General features: G+C 37.6%; 1 protein-coding gene across 1 annotated transcript in view; it reads left to right on the top strand.

The window, feature by feature from the left end:
• The window catches only part of LOC129278959 (collagen alpha-5(IV) chain-like), a 68,265-nt gene that overhangs the window by 33,334 nt on the left and 16,815 nt on the right, over positions 1 to 18,116 (top strand). Inside the window, exons 16-26 of the mRNA XM_064110889.1 lie at positions 63 to 241; positions 1,716 to 1,898; positions 3,499 to 3,667; positions 5,642 to 5,746; positions 6,636 to 6,847; positions 7,549 to 7,702; positions 8,049 to 8,162; positions 9,899 to 10,069; positions 10,695 to 10,784; positions 16,498 to 16,659; positions 17,373 to 17,561. Of these exons, the coding sequence (XP_063966959.1) occupies positions 63 to 241; positions 1,716 to 1,898; positions 3,499 to 3,667; positions 5,642 to 5,746; positions 6,636 to 6,847; positions 7,549 to 7,702; positions 8,049 to 8,162; positions 9,899 to 10,069; positions 10,695 to 10,784; positions 16,498 to 16,659; positions 17,373 to 17,561 (1,728 nt within the window). The remainder of the gene's footprint in view (positions 1 to 62; positions 242 to 1,715; positions 1,899 to 3,498; positions 3,668 to 5,641; positions 5,747 to 6,635; positions 6,848 to 7,548; positions 7,703 to 8,048; positions 8,163 to 9,898; positions 10,070 to 10,694; positions 10,785 to 16,497; positions 16,660 to 17,372; positions 17,562 to 18,116) is intronic.

Raw genomic sequence — 18,116 nt, 5'->3', positions numbered from 1 at the left:
AAGGAAAGGTCCTTGAAGTCCTTGATTTGAATGAATGATTCTCTGTACCCTTGTAATCTCAGGCCCCAAGGGAGAACCCTGTGCTTCATGCCGCTCTGGGGAAATTGGACCCAAAGGAGATCCAGGACAGCGTGGAGATGTAGGACAGCCCGGCCAACCTGGTTTTAATGGAAATCCTGGACCAACTGGTCCTAAAGGAGACCGAGGTCCTCAGGGAAATATTGGTCGTGATGGACAAGATGTAAGTCTTGCATACCTATTAACAGTGTTTCATTAATAATTGTTAGTCCTGTCGTAGTCCCTAAAAAGAAGGCACTATTTTGATGCCTATTCTCAGCCGTACAATGCGTGATTGTGACGAAAATTGGCACGGGTATTACCAAGGGCATAATCTACATAACTGTATGATCAAATTCTTTTAAAAATCTCAGTACTAATTAATTATGCTAATATTTTGTGTAAAGAAAAATATTGCTCTAATTGACTAAATGAGGCCTCTAAACTGTTAACTTTTTTTTCATAGACTCTTTGCAGGATTCTGATTACATGTACTTTTGATATCACAATTTTTTTCTTATGTATTTTATTGTTTTCTAATTTTCTTTGTCAACTTTTTGCTTTTATTTTTTGGGGGAAATCATGTGACTTTATTTTGACCATAAACAAGAAGAAATTACTGAAGATTAACCAGTAAAAGTAAAACTAATGATACATTTATTAATTTTGGCTAAAGACACAATTTGCATTGGATTTGTACAAAAGTTTTTGAGCAATTTTGGGTGTGACATGCACGTGCGAAATGTTGTGTAATTTTGGAACCGCGTCTGGACAGATGTGGCAGACTTGAAAGTCATAAGTCAGCCAGCGCTGCAGTAAAATATAAATTGCGCTGTGGATTTATCCTGAAAAATGTCCAAGGGGGGGGGGGGGCTGAATCCACCCCTCTTTCGATGGCAGTCTCATTAGGGTTGACAGATTGGATAGTAATGATGATGTTGATGATGATAAGGATTATTTACACATTTTTAACGCAGGCTGTGCATAGCAATATATTATTATTACCCTTCTCCATTCTCAAAAGTTGAGCACCAATCAAGAAGGAAGAATGTCCCGTTCTTCAAGTCTTTCGTATTTCTCAGCCATGGATCGAATCCATGGGGCAGGCTCTCTAACACTGAGCTGCCTTTTCTTTCTATTTTCTCCCTTCGCTGCTTTTGGAGATCAGCCCGATGAAGGCAGTAGTGTAATGCCAATGTTACAGATGTCATCCAGGAGTTTACCCTAAAAGGCCCAGGGGGGGGGGGCAGAGGCGGAATCTGCCCCCCTCTACATTTTTTACGATAAATCTGCCATGTGAAATTTTTCAACCGCGCCGCTCGCCTTCTTACATGTATTACTTTCAAATCTCGCACAACTTTTGAGACCAAATTTGAGATGACCGGATACGCGATTAGGAAATTACGCAACATTATGTAAGTGCATGTCAGACCCAGAACTGCTCAAAAATGTGAATTCATGTACAAATCCGATGCAAATTGTGTATTTGGCCAAAATTCATAAATGTATCATTTTTTCTACTTTATATAATTAAACTTAATTAATTTTGTCTTGTATATGATAAGAATGGAGTCTGCAACAATTTCCAAACCCAAAAGCTGACTGGTTGAAAGGGTGAACTTACCGGAATGTTTCTTTTATCCCCCTTGATTTTGCAGGGACCACAAGGGCCACAGGGTTCGACTGGACGAACAGGGAACAAAGGAGAACCAGGTCCTGAAGGAGATCCAGGCTTTGCGGATCCAGGACCAATGGGTATCCCAGGAGACCCAGGACTGAAAGGAGACAGTGGGCTGAAGGGAGAGCCTGGACCAGCCTGTGACCCAGAACAGCTCAAAGTAGTAAGTCTTAAGTCAAGTTTATCTGCCAACGTGCACACACCATGGTTCTGTTCAGATACAAATGATGAGCACTGCTGCGTATCACAAAATGAGTTCTCGTAAAATGGAACTCAAACATCAAATGCTACTTTTTTGGTGTTTTGGGGGTACAACATGTGTTCTCTTAGCATTTCAATCAGAGATTAGATGGCAATATTTACATATAATCAAATCCTACTTGATTTTTTTACCATTAAAGAATGCTTTTACAGGACTTGTATTTGATTTTATGAATTATCTTTATTAGCTTCATTAGTGTTAAGTGATATGATGCCTTCTTATTGTCAATTTTAGTTTCATTTCATATTTTTGTATCAATTTAACTACAGGGGTACATTTCTTTAGTTGGTCTGAATTTCAAACGGACTTTACTCTGCGATTTATTTCTTTAAATTCTAAATGTGTTATTATTTTTGGATGTTTGATGATATGGTGACGGACCACCTGTTATTCAGAGCTTATGAAGCTCAAATACTGAGGACCATATTCAGGGATCCCAGCCCATCAGGGAAATCAGGGAAAATTGTTTTACTTTTTTGCAGTCAGGGAAAAATCAAGGAATTTGATAAAAAATTCATCAAATCAGGAAAAATGCCTCAAATGAGAGAAAAATCAAAGTATTTTCATCAGCCCAAAAATCGAAAGCGCTGTAGTCAGTCAGTCCCACATGTGCCTTTTTGCGAATTATAGGTTTTCATTAAAAGAATTCATGATTTCACGAAGATTAGTTTACATGTATTTCAATGTTCCAGATCTGTATGATAATATGGGGACGATTATATAGCCTTGATTTTAAAGACTTCCCGATGAAATAATTGTTTGCTGCAACTACTTTATTTTACCTTTAAAGGACAAGTCCACCCCAATACAAAGTTGATTTGAATAAAAAGAGAAAAATCCAACAAGCACAACACTGAAAATTTCATCAAAATCGGATGTTAAATAAGAAAGTTATGACATTTTAAAGTATCCCTTAATTTTCACAAAACAGTTATATGCACATCCTGGTCGGATTGCAAATGAGGAGACTGATGATGTCATCCACTCACTAATTCTTTTTATTTTATTATATGAAATATTATAATTTTCTCCTCATTGCCAAGTGAAACAATGATTAATTCCTCCCTGTACATGCGTAATTAGCATTGTTTAATAATATATGGTTCAGTCAAGTTGGTCCTTCTTGTCAAATCTGTAAAAAATGAAATATTGTATAATTCAAACAATAAAAAACAAAAGAAATAGTGAGTGAGGAACATCAGCGTCTGTTTCATTTGCGTGTCACTGAGTTGTGCATATCACTGTTTTGTGAAAAAATGGCGAAACTTAAAAATGTCATAACTTTCTTATTTTACATCCGATTTTGATGACACTTTCAGTGTTATGCAAGTTTGATTTTTCTCTATTTATTCAGATCAACATTCTTCTGGGGTGGACTTGACCTTTAAGTGATATTGGATTCTAGAAAATGAGACTGTACCATAAGCAGTAAAAAATGTGATAATGTAGGCCTAAAGATGAGGAAGACGAATATGATTTATTTCTTCTTTGATGATGACAGGGCGATAGGGGACCTGCTGGACCTCCGGGGCCTCAAGGCAATGATGGATATCCTGGATCTCAGGGCCCAAAAGGAGATCGTGGACCACAGGGACCAAGTATCCGTGGAATGACCGGAGAAAGGGGAGACTTTGGACCCAAAGGAGAACGCGGAAACTTTGGACCCCCAGGTAAAAGTCTTTGGGGCCCATCTTACAAAGAGCTGCGATTGATCTGATCAATCGCAGCTATGGATGGCCATCTGTTATGCATGTTTGTTCAAAATATTTTCCAGCAATGATGTATACTCATGCGCATTCAATGTTTTCTTGAAAATTCACCGAGCTTCTCTTTGTTTATAGAGGACATCGTGCAAATATCCTGGAGAAAAAATTATGACACTGATGGATATCCATAGAGTTACGATTAATTGGATCAATCGTAATTCTTCAGAAGACAGGGCCCTGGAGATCTTTTAAAGGGGTACTCCAAGCTGGAAATAAAATGATTTGATCAGATAAAGATGTACAATTCTTTATTATGATAAAGGGTTATACAAAGAACACCTCATATCCAACTTCAGTGATGACGTTCATTGGTAGATATCTTTACAGTTGAAATTTGAAAATTTGTTTTAGAAATGATGAAAATTATAAACTAAATATAATGGAAGTAGAGCATTGATATCACCATATGGAAATGAAATTCCTACAGCCTAAACAACAGCCTTAAATGGGCAACACTAATTAATTTTCTATTCATGTCATGCTTTGAAATAAAACACAGGAGTAAATTGATTATAAATGAACCAATTCAGTTGCCAATTTGCCAATGTGCCTTTTTGAACCTTGGTGTTGTTGTCTTAATCACAGTGGGCGATTTCAAGTTCAGTGTTGACCTTTAGGTGTTGGTGTTAGGTCAATTTTTACACGATTATAACACCAAACATAACATGAAGATGGTCCCGAAAAGTCACCCCTTAGTTGTTGATATGTCGATAATGTGATCTGGATCAGTTTTACAAAATCTGAATAAGTTTTGGAGCTAGGGGAAGCAATCCAAATTTCAAAACTAACACCAACACCAAGGCCAACACCGGACTTGAAATCACCCATTGCCAATTTAGGATGTGTAATGATTAAATGAAGTTAAACAGATTTGTATTAAGGGAGTGTACAAGTACTGAGAATGGTATCAATTTTTCAATACACTTTTGCTCTTTCTAACCATACTTTATTATACAAATGATGAAAATATGTGAGTGCATTGATAGGTTTTGTGAGCATAAGGTAACTATGGAACTGTTCAACCCAAGAGGTGCAGCCGATTGGGTTCAGACTTGTTTCCATAGTTACCGCATGCTCACTAGTCCTACCGATGCACAAACAAACCTGTGTATCATTTGTTTTATAGAGTGGTGAAATTTTTTTACAACCATGCGTAAGTACTTACCGCCACATGGCTAGCCATGCATGCATTCGGTAAATTTTCCATGCATAAGTAATAAACAGACACATGTCAAATTGAGCGGATGCACGGCTGGCCATGCGTCAGTAATTACTTATGCATGATACCCATGCATGTATGATACCCATACTCGAGAGTGGTGTTGGCTCAGTCGGTAACGCGTTTTCCCGTCGAACCAAAGATCGTGGGTTCGAGTCCATCCAGGGCGGATGACTGAAGCCAGGGCGTTGTGTGTAAACGTCTCTCCCATGTTTCATAGATGCAGGCTATATGTTACAATGGAAAACACTCCGTCCCTTGGATAGGACGTTAAATGGAGGCCCCGTGTAGAGGAGAGTCACCACCTTTGCACGTTAAGAACCCACTGCACTATTCGTATAAGTGTAGGGGGAAACCCCGGTGTAGTGGTCCACCTGCATTCCCCCCAATCAGTTATATCGGGAGGAGAGACCTGCGGGTCATAGTGATTTAGTTCGCTTTTCGCCTCCCAGGCACAGGTGACGCCAAACAAAATAATGATAATAAATAATAATAATAAATCTATAAATGTAAATGGTGGCATTCATGAAAATAGGAAACTAAAATAGTTTCTTCTTAAGCGCACACTGTGCCTCTGAGGGGAATCAGTTCGTGTGACTTGCAAACATTTTGTTCTAACTTACTTTAAATTGTTTTTCTTCTTGTTTGAATATCTGCAGGAGACAAAGGAGAAGTCATTTATCGAGATACAGGAGTGCAAGGACCTAAAGGGGAGCAAGGAACTCCTGGTCCTGCTGGAAATCCAGGACCTGCCGGGGCTACTGGTAAGGGGCAATTCCAAGCAAGAGTGGACATTTTCCAAAAATTTATATTGGCTCTATTTCAAATCTGGATCAAATTTTTATATCAAAACTCATATGGAATTTCGTAAATACAAAAGGGGAACATAATTAGCCACCATTTTTTTTTACGCATCTCCTTATAGGAGAATCCAAACCATACAAAAAATTCTATACATGGGACTACATATATTGTTTTTTTACTCAATTTCAATTTAACTTAAAACTATTGCTTGTTTTGTTAAGTTTTTTTTTGGATAATCTGAAGGTCATTTTGAAAAGTGGGTTTCAGCAACTACTGTCAGGTTCCATTTCTTTGCAAATAACTATTCAAATATGGGTGATATCTTTGTTTGAATGCAAAAAATATTTCTGAATATCACTCCATAACCGTGGAACTGCCATAAGTTAAATGGGGAGCCCATGTCTGTGCACGTGAAAAATTGAACTTCAGATTTAACATGAATGTCATTATTTTCGAAAACCTCTTAATATTTTCCCTTACATGTACATTCTTAAGAGTAATCATTCCAAATATTTTGTAATGACATTAGCAAAATATATGATTTATTTTGCAAAGAAATGTGGCTAGACATCTTAGATTGAAATAAACAATGGTACACCATGTCTGCACACCCATTCATCTGTATACACTCTTCAGGGTTTTTTTTAAAAATGAGAATGGCTGCATTTTAAGACTGTTCGTGAAATGCCTAAAATTCAGCAAATGCAGCAAATTCACCAATGTTGGAAATCTTTGAATTTAATGAGCTAAAAAGCACTATTTATCCCAAAAAATTATAAGTTTAAAAATGTATCGTGTGCACCCCCTCTATTTCAAAATCCCATGGTTCTGCTTTTATCCGATCCTCAGGACGTCCTGGACCTTCGGGTGATCTGGGCCAGTCAGGTCAGCAAGGCGAGAAGGGTGCCCAAGGACAGCCAGGACCACCAGGAAACTCCATTCCCGGTACCCCAGGTGAGAAAGGCTACCAGGGTATCCCAGGACAACCCGGCCAACCAGGCCAACCAGGACCAGGTGGACCCTCGGGTACCCCAGGAATCCCTGGAGAAATAGGTGAAAAGGTGAGTACCTCTGGGACCTTTTGTCACGGTCGGTCTGATGAATTGTTGGATCTGGGCCCCTTTCTTACAGCGAGTTGTGCTTGATGGAAATCCATCAATGTCATTCTTTCCTGCAGGAAGTTTGCGCAATGTCCTTTTGTTAACAAAGAGGAGCATACAGAAACGTCAAGAAAGCAACGAATGTAAGAATACACATCATATCTAGAAAACTCTTTGCAAGAAACATGCATTTTAGATGTTGCTGTGGCTGGATTTCCGTAGTTGTGGTTGATTGGATCAATCACAACTCTTTGCAAGACGGGACCCTGGTGAGTGTTTCACACGAAATTAAAAAAAGCTGCATAGGCATTCTACACACAGTGTGCGGAGCAGCGTGCTCAAAATGTGCGAAGATCGCTTCCTGAAGAACGGCTGTGTCCTCACTCACGCTCAAACCAGTTTAACGAGGTAAAGCGATCTTGAAAACTACATCACGTGTTGTTTTTCTGTACCGGTTAGGAAGATAGCTTCCAAGACCACTTTGACCGTTTTCATTACACATTAAACTATAGTTTTAGGACGGTAGTGAGAACCGTGTCTAAGTAACGTATGTTAGAACAAAATTTATTGTAAAATGTGAGCAAAGTGAATTTCCACACTGTTAATAGTGAATAAAACTGAATTGCATTGGTATGCAAATGATATGCTGTATATTTTTCTAGGGAGATATTGGTCCACAAGGAAACCCGGGTGGACAGGGACAACGTGGGTTACCAGGACAACCAGGTCAAAACGGCATCGAAGGAGCAAGGGGAAACATTGGTGACCCAGGACAAAGAGGTCGCGACGGTGTCCCTGGACAAAGCGGAGAAAAGGGTAAGGACGAAATGAAATTCTCTCCTTTTGCCAAGTTTGGATAGATATCGGTGAAATTTGTCTGTATAAAGACATTATAGAGACACACACGGAAACCATAACATGATTGGTAGAATTCTTGCTTGATGTTTTTTGTTTGTTTTGTGAAAACAGCTCTGCCGTTGACCTAATGCCATTATCATCTAATACATGTACCTCAATATCGAGATTGTGAGAAGAAACTCTTCAATGCTTCAGTTGATAGAAACAACAACAATTAAAGTATTTTCATAATTCTGAAGGGTACAAAGGAAGACTAGGTAGTGAAGGTTTTGAACGATGCAATTTTTCTTGTTTCATTTTCAAGGTGAGACTGGGTCTCCTGGTATACCAGGTACCCCTGGAAGCAAGGGAGAACCTGGTCTATCTATCCCTGGTCAAGACGGACCACCTGGATCCTCAGGAAGAGATGGACCTCCTGGTAAATACTTGTTATTGATTATATCAAATCGATGTGCTCAATTTGATTGAATTGATCGGTCGGTAGGCTGGTCCTCAAAATGTAGCTTTTTTTCTCTCCTAGCGATATGCATGATTCTTTAGATCTATTCTTTGACCCGAAGTTTAGGTGACACACGTTGAGAGTGACATTGTGGGAAAGGATAAATTTTCAGCTTATGAGGATCTAAGTATTACGTAGTCTCAAAATAAAAAAGGTTTTGCGCAATCGACGGAACAACAATGGAAGAAAAATGCCATTTTGTGGCACCTTTTCAGACTTGAAATTCACTTGTTTATCAAACTATTTTCTACATGAGAAGGAAATGATTTTAAAGTTGAAGATATACTCTTTTTAATGGTGTGATAATTAATTGAGGATAAAATGGTTGAATGCTATGAGAAAGATAAGTCTTGCACTTCGCTACATTTAGTTGGAAGGAGGATTCATTCTTAAGAGGATGTGGATGAATCCTGCCTATTTGCTCATTAAAGGTCAAGTCTACCTCAGCAAAGTATTGATTTGAATAAATAGAGAAAAATCAAACTAGCATAATGCTGAAAATTTCATCAAAATCGGATGTAAAATAAGAAAGTTATGATATTTTTAAAGTTTCGTTTATTTTTCGCAAAACAGTGATATGCCCAACTCAGTGAAATGCAAATGAGATTGATGATGTCCCTCACTCACTATTTCTTTTGTTTTTCATTGTTTGAAATATTCAATATTTCATTTTTTACAGATTTGACAATAAGGACCAACTTGAACGAATCATATAGTATTAAACATTGCTAATTCCACATGTTCAGGGAGGAATTAATCGTTATTGCACTTGACAATGATGAGAAAATTAGAATATTCCATATTTCATTTAATAATCTTAATGTACAAAAGAAATAGAGAGTGGATGACGTCATCAGTCCCCTCATTTGCATATCGACCAGGATGTGCATACAACTGTTCTGTGAAATTAAGCGAAAATTTAAAATGTCATAACTTTCTTATTTCACATCCAATTTTGATGAAATTTTCAGTGTTATTCTTGTTGGATTTCTTCTTTTTATTCAAATCAACTTTTTGTTGGGGCGGACTTGTCCAGGACACCGTTCAAGATGCTATGAATTTCAATTGATAGTATTGCCTTGGGATGTATTAATTTTGGCCAGATCTTAGTTTACCTATGATGTGGATATTGAAATTTGACTTCAACCTCAGTAAATGTAACAAAACCGGTGCATTGCAATTGACGTGCTTGCATGCCTTTGGTGGAAAATGTATTATCCGTAATGGGCATTTTGATAAAACTGTGCGACCACACTGATGTCGTTGGTAATTTGGAGGTGAAGCAAGGACACGGTGTGCTGAAATTATTAAAAAACTTACCATGTTTTGGGTGATGATAATAATGATAATACATATGATTTATATCGTGCATATTCAGTCTAAGTTGGATGATCAATGCGCCTCAGAGCAAATAAGATACAAAAAATTCCAGATTAAAACTAAATGATGAACATGTAATGGTTGGCTGCCAACAAACACCATTATACGAGTATGTCTTCATCTAATGCTACTGGTAACTTTTAAAGAAATCTGGTGAAAAATAATTATTCATGGTCAGGAAAACATTATTTTTAAAAAATAAAATGTTTCAGCATTGGGCTCCCTCTTTAGATATTCATTAATTTTTTAATTATTCATTTTCTGATTCTTATCAGGAGTGAATGGGGAACCTGGACCGCAGGGTCCACGTGGAGATCCTGGAATAGCAGCTTTGAAAGGAGAAAGAGGACTACCCGGATCCCCAGGCCAGAGCGGTCCTCCGGGTCCACCTGGAGACAATGGACTTCCCGGTAGCGATGGAGATCCTGGTCCTTCTGGACCACTTGGTAAGAATTCCAAAAATTGCAGGAAAATGACACAACCCAGCCAATAATGGCATACCAGTTCATCACTTGAGAGTTCTTTCAGATCATATTTTGCTCAAAATCTTTCTCTATTCTAAGTAACAAAATGATAGCTTTTTATACTATGATATGATATTTGTTTGTTCAGGTAAATGCAATTTAAAAAAAAGAGAGAAAAAAAAACAAGAGAGCAAGATTTCTATCTTACATATTCCTCATCCCCTGCTAACTTACTTGGTTGTTGGCTTTGTAAAAAGCTGTTCAATGGATACTCTACGCAATGTCCACTCTATGCCTTTACATTCTTTGTCTCTCTCTTTTTAAAAAATCCAATGCCTAGACTATACAAGTCTAAACCGACTTTTTCCTTTCTTGATAGCTTTTTGAATGATATACAGAGTATGTAATTTTGCCAGTCTGGCAGAATATTGTTTACCAATGACTTACGTCAGCAAGCATTTTGTTTTACCCTTCCGCCCCCCCTGCTCTCTCTACGAGACGACCATTGGACTAAACCAAAGGGTGCCATATCGCTTTGTAAGTACTATTCTAATTAATTGATCAAGCATGTTGATTAAATCTTACATTGGTCCTGTTCTTGATGCAGGTGTGAAAGGATCGCCTGGACCGCTTGGACCTGATGGAACCCAAGGACCGCCCGGAGCACCTGGACCTATTGGAGCACCTGGAGAAAAGGGTTGGTTGCTTTCCCCCCATCAATAGAAACTCTTCCTTGGGTACTTTGCTCGGGCAGTCCAGGGACTATGACACAACTCACATGCCATATAAATATGATATCAAATTATTTTGAAAAAGATACTCTTTCAGGCCATGGGTTCATGAAATATTTTTTCCTTAAATTGGGGATTTGTGAGGTGCCAATTTTTTATCCCCCCGCAGATGAAGTCCGGAGGGGGCATTAAGCAATGCCCCTGTCCGTCCGTCCCCCCCCCACTTGGTTTCTGCGCAATAACTCAAAAAATATTTCATGGATTTAAGAAAATTTTGGTGTGTAGGTAGATGACACCAAAATACAGGCTAAATCAAATTCGGAGTCTGCAGGTCAAAGGTTAAAGGTCACAGCTCATTAAATATGCGAGTTTGTTTCCACATGATAACTCGAAAAATATTGAACAGATTTAAACAAATTTGGGTGTGTAGATAGATGACACCAAAATACAGGCTAAGTTCGAATTCGGAGTCTGCAGGTCAAAGATCACAGCTCATTATATATGCGAGTTGGTTTCCGCATGATAACTTATTAAATATTCAACAGATTAGAAAAATTTGGGTGTGTAGGGAGATGACAAGAAAATACAGGCTATAATTCGAATTCGGAGTCCGCAAGGTCACAGCGTATTATATACATGTATGCGAAATGGTTCAAAGGTCTAAATTTGTTCATTATATATATGCATATTGGTTTCTGCACGATATCAAGTTCAGTCATATTGAGTGAATTTCTGATCGCGTTACGCAGGAGCATTTGTGTCCTTTGGACACGTCAAATTTATATTTTTTTTACTCACATGGTATTTACTCCAAATTTGTATTTTTGTTGATTGAGCATCCAAGAGTCATTAGTTGTTTGTAACTTACAAAGAACCCTGCCCACTGGGCAATTTGTTACCGATTACCAATTTTACCGGTTATTACCGGTAATATCACCCGGAAATTTGAGTAACACCAAATATTACCGTTATTACCATGCTATTACCGAAATTATAATTCCTGTTGATACCTGTTACTGTTATCACCCTGATGAAACCGACATTTACCGAGTTACAACAGGGTGACGATGGGTAATAAGGGTAATGTTGAATGACTTTGATTGGTTATAACATTGCAAACTTTAGTAATAACAGTAATCTTACAGCAATCCCAGCGAAATTGTCAAAGTCCAAAAAATTACTGTTATCACCCTGATGAAACCAACATTTTACCCAGTTACAAACAGGTTGATAAGGGGTAATGGGTAATGTTGAAGCGCTTCCATTCCCAGACAGCAAAGTATCTGGATCACATACGGTTCTTATCTGGGATATCTGGGTCCCATATGGGCCCATATGGAACCCAGATGAAAACATATACTTGAACCCACATGGTGCCCATATAGGACTCAGATGGAAACGAGACCTCCAACCCATGCGGAACCCATTAATATTGGGTAAATGGAGTAATATCAGATGGTAATATCAGGAAAATGCTGGGAATATTAGTTACTCATGAATATTCATTACTACAATAAATGGCCAAAATTTTTGCTAATATAGCTGTAATAATTAATGTGTTTATGTTTATGCAATTATTCCACCCAGAAAATTTTCAGAAAAATGTGTAGTTTATATATCATATTAGTCATAATCATGACATTAATTTTAGAAAAATGTTTTAGGGTTGAATAATTGTTAACCATAATTTGTCAAGTGTTGTAAACTCGCTCAATATATAGAAGTAAATGACAGGGTTTGGTGGATAGGTGTAGGATAGGATTAGGATTAGGATGTAGGATTTTAGGATAGGATAAGATGATATGGCTTAGAGTATGGAGTTGTAAAAATGTGCTTCAATGACCCTAATGACACTAATTGTTTTTTTAATGAGCCGACATTAATTGGGTAATATTGGGTAAACAGAGTAATATGAGGTGGTGATATCATTAAAATGCTGGAAATATCGGTTACATCATACTGGGTAATATTGGGTAAATGGAGTAATATCGGGTCCGGGTAATAACGGGGAAAGATTGGTCTACTATTTCCCCGTTACTACCCACTGGTGTTACCGTGGTAATAACTACGTTATTACCCACTGGGCATTTTACCCGATATTACCCGGGTTGTAACAGGTAATAACGTAGTTATTACCACGGTAACACCAGTGGGTAGTAACGGGGAAATAGTAGACCAATCTTTCCCCGTTATTACCCGGACCCGATATTACTCCATTTACCCAATATTACCCAGTATGATGTAACCGATATTTCCAGCATTTTAATGATATCACCACCTCATATTACTCTGTTTACCCAATATTACCCAATTAATGTCGGCTCATTAAAAAAACAATTAGTGTCATTAGGGTCATTGAAGCACATTTTTACAACTCCATACTCTAAGCCATATCATCTTATCCTATCCTAAAATCCTACATCCTAATCCTAATCCTATCCTACACCTATCCACCAAACCCTGTCATTTACTTCTATATATTGAGCGAGTTTACAACACTTGACAAATTATGGTTAACAATTATTCAACCCTAAAACATTTTTCTAAAATTAATGTCATGATTATGACTAATATGATATATAAACTACACATTTTTCTGAAAATTTTCTGGGTGGAATAATTGCATAAACATACACACATTAATTATTACAGCTATATTAGCTAAAATTTTGGCCATTTATTGTAGTAATGAATATTCATGAGTAACTAATATTCCCAGCATTTTCCTGATATTACCATCTGATATTACTCCATTTACCCAATATTAATGGGTTCCGCATGGGTTGGAGGTCTCGTTTCCATCTGAGTCCTATCTGGGCACCATGTGGGTTCAAGTATATGTTTTCATCTGGGTTCCATGTGGGCCCATATGGGACCCAGATATCCCAGATAAGAACCGTATGTGATCCAGATACTTTGCTGTCTGGGAATGGAAGCGTTTCAACATTACCCATTACCCCTTATCAACCTGTTTGTAACTGGGTAAAATGTTGGTTTCATCAGGGTGATAACAGTAATTTTTTGGACTTTGAAAATTTCGCTGGGATTGCTGTAAGATTGCTCTTATTACTAAAGTTTGCAATGTTATAACCAATCAAAGTCATTCAACATTACCCTTATTACCCCTCATCACCCTGTTGTAACTGGGTAAATGTAGGTTTCATCAGGGTGATAACAGTAACAGGTATCAACAGGAATTATAATTTCGGTAATAACATGGTAATAACGGTAATATTTGGTGTTACTCAAATTTCCGGGTGATATTACCGGTAATAACCGGTAAAATTGGTAATCGGTAACAAATTGCCCAGTGGGTACCTGTTACAACCCGGGTAATATCGGGTAAAATGCCCAGTGGGTGGTATACATGTAGAATATCATAGCCTTTGGTTTTTGTCTCGCCTGCATAGCAGAGCGAGACTATAGGTGCCGCTTTTCCGACGGCGGCGGCGGTGTCGTCCTCAACATTGAAATCTTACCCAAGGTTAAGTTTTTGAAATGTCATCATAACTTAGAAAGTATATGGACCTAGTTAGTGAAACTTGGACATAATGGTTATCAAGTACTGAACACCCTACCCGAGTTTCAGGTCACATGACCAAGGTCAAAGGTCATTTAGGGTCAATGAACTTAGACCATGTTGAGGGAATCGAATATCAAAATCTTTACCAAGGTAAAGTTTTTGAAATGTCATAACTTCAAAACTTTATGGACCTAGTTCATAAAACTTAGACATAAGGAAAATAGTGTGTCACTGAAGATCCTGCCTGAGTTTCAGTTCACATGATTAACGTCAAAGGTCACTTAGGGTCAACGCACTTTGGCCATGTTGGGGTTATTTGAGGAATTGTCATCATAACTTAACAAGTTTATGGATCTAGTTCATGAAACTTGGACATAAGAGCAACCATGTATTCCTGAATACCCTGTGCACGTTTCAGGAACATGGCCAAGATCAAAGGTCATTTAAAGGTCAATGAACTCTGGCCGTGTTGGGAGTATGTTTTGAATTGGCATCATAACTTAAAACGTTTATGGATCTAGCTCATGAAACATTGACATGAGGGTAATCAAGTATGAATGATTGTTTTGCGCATATCTAGGTCACATGGTCATAGGTCATTTTGGGTTAATGGATATAATAATTTATTATCATATTAGTGTTTTCTTCTGTGAATAATTATTTATTAGCTGTTTTCAAAGGCAGCACTGCTGCTATATCGAACTGCGTAATGCAGCCGAGACTGCCAGAGGCGTTCCACTTGTTCCATATTCTTGTGAGAACCTATCCTGATTTTCTGTTAATGGTAAAAAGAGTTTGAATTGATATTCATCAAATATATACATGCCTTCAGCAGAATTTGTGTTTAAACCAGTGTGTGTGTATACCATTCATGTGCAAAGAATCGTAAAACATGATCATACAGCTGTTGGAAGTTGAGCGAGCTATAACTTTGATCTTGGAAACAATATTCGTCGATCTAGTAAACCTAAAAATAAAGATCCATATGCATCTTCTGGCTTTATCACCCATTGTGAAGCTATCGCTAATCAATGCTTCAATTAAGCACCTGGTGTCTTAGATTTTAGTAAGCAGAAGGCTGAGACTGGCTATTTTTTATTTGATTTTTTTTTCCATTGATGTCTACATATCGTTTGAAATATCAAGTTGGCATGTAATTTGTGCACAAGTTAGTTGAAGTAAGATAAGAAGATCAATCCAGGTGAGGTAAATGGGTACCTGGCAAGAATTTATTCCTTAAAATGCTTGTCCGCTGTAAATAGTTACAGCCACCAAGCTAAAGCCGGGTAATAATATCCAGGTCCTTTGGAAGTGCATTGAGACGTCAATAATAATAATATATAGCATTTAGAGTGTGCCTTCTATCTAGTTTCCTATTCAGAGGCGTAGAGGGAATTATTACAAAGAAGGGTTGGGGATGTTATTTGAAATATGATGAGAATAGTCTTAAGGTTGGCTTTGAATGACTCTATAGACTTGGCATTGCGTATTGTTGATGAGAGTGCATTCCACAAAGTTGGAGCACTATGAGCAAAAGCTTTTTCATCAAATGAGCATTTGATTCTACGAGTTGTCAACAACCAGGTTCTTGAAGATCTTAGATTTCTAGAGGGTACATATTCCGAGATAAGATTGTTGAAATAATGAGGAGCACAACTTTTAACAATTTTCCATGTGTAAGCAACAAAATCTTGAATTATATTCTCTCCACCACAGGCAACCAGTGGAGGTCTTTTAGAACAGGCGTTATATGCGTATATTTAGAAGATTTACTAAGAATTTGGGCGGTGGCATTTATCACTCTTTGCAGCTTGAGGATCTGATCATTGTTGTAGCATTGAACAACAGTGCATTGCCATAGTCTAAAGGAGAAATAATGTATGAATGTATAACAGATGAAGTTACATTTGTGGACATGGATTTTTAACATTATAGTATTACAAATTTGGAAATACAAATTTCTACATGTCAAATTCACATGGGAAGCCATTGACATTTCAGAATCAAATTAAACACCAAGGTTCCATACACTAGGCTTTGCATCAATAAGAGAATTACCAACATACCAACATGGGATATGCGCTTTACAAGATCTGTTTATTATTATTATTATTATGTTTTATCTTTTTTTAAAATGTTTCTTCCATATTTTTCAGGGGAACGTGGTGGTATGGGAACACCAGGATCACCTGGGCCCTCTGGTTCACCAGGTGCAAAAGGAGAGCCAGGACTCCCTGGACCAGGAGGTGAGAAGGGATCCCGTGGAACAGGAGGAGTTTCAGGACTCAAAGGAGAGCCAGGACCAACAGGAAGATCAGGTATAGAATTTTTATTTTTCAGAGGACCTGGGGACCCGTTTCATAAAGGACTTGCAACTGTTGTAACTTTGCCATTATGGCAACTACCATGGTGACTTGGCTCAGCAGCCAATCACAATCAAGGTTTCCATGGTAGTTGGCATAATGGCAAAGTTACAACAGTTGCAAGTCCTTTATGAAACGGGCCCCTGAATAACAGGGATATTTGGTGAAAAGATACATGTGTTGCATATCTTCCTGATACTGTAACAGATGACTGCCTATTCCAATTTTCATGATAATGTCCATAGAAGAGTTAAATTGTAAGCATTGGACTAGTAATGTCTACTATTATTTGCATGAATATTACTCATTTTCAGCCTAGCTCAACTCATTCTTAACTAGAATTACGTTGTATCTCTGCATGTCTGATGCTAAAGGAATTTCTAATCAGGACAATAAAATATACATGTACATTTCCCCTTTTCTGTCAAAAGCATGAATTCATACCTTGATATAGTATGTGATATTATATTTTGTTTAATTTCTTGTTGCCTTTTTGAAGGTTCAAAACATTATTTCATACCTTGATATTGTACGTGATATTATGTTTTGTTTAATTTCTTGTTGCCTTTTTGAAGGTTCAAAACGTATTCCAGCTGTAGAACTTATGAATTCTCTGCACATCACTGAATGATTTAATTTGATTCGATCTATATTCTATTTCACTCCAGGACCTCCGGGCCCTTCAGGTTCGATCGGTCTACCTGGACTAAATGGGGTGAAGGGAGAAAAAGGAGGTCCAGGATCCAATGGAATACCAGGAGCAAGGGGACCTAAAGGAGATCCTGGTCCAGCTGGATTCGATGGACTCGAAGGTCCCAAAGGAGTCAAGGGAGACCTCGGACCCAAAGGACAGATAGGTATGTTAGGACTAGACCAAAAGCTTCGGTCTCTGTTATGTTGGCTGTTCCGCTGAACTCCGTTGGCTCCACTCACCAAATACAGAGACCAAAGTTCTAGCTGACTATGTTATGTTAGGACCTGCTGCATTCTTTGGCATTCTTTCTCTATCCATTCTTTTCATGCCAGCCCTAGTCGAAATAAAATAGTCAAAAAATAGAAGAAAAAATATATTTTTATGCTATTTTTTCCCCACACAAAATAGTGTAAAAATATTTTTTAAAATATTAAAAAATACAATAAAAATAGAAAAAAATATATATTTTACAGGTTGAAAAAAAAGCAAAAAAATAGTATGCGTGTTAAGAATAGAAATAAAATAGCCTATTTTTTCTATTTCATCTGTAAAAATAGCAAAAAAATAATCTGTGAGTAAAAAATAGGTAAAAGATAGACTATTTTTTTCTATATCATTTGTAAAAATAGTCCCATATTACTAAAAATAGTCAAAAAATAGAGAGAAAATAGGGAAAAATATATTTTCTGGCAGTAAAAAACTACTAGGGAGAGTTCAC

The sequence above is a fragment of the Lytechinus pictus genome, chromosome 16 (genome assembly GCF_037042905.1).
Source record: "Lytechinus pictus isolate F3 Inbred chromosome 16, Lp3.0, whole genome shotgun sequence".
Classification (NCBI taxonomy): domain Eukaryota; kingdom Metazoa; phylum Echinodermata; class Echinoidea; order Temnopleuroida; family Toxopneustidae; genus Lytechinus; species Lytechinus pictus.
This window is presented reverse-complemented; position numbering and strand designations above follow the sequence as displayed.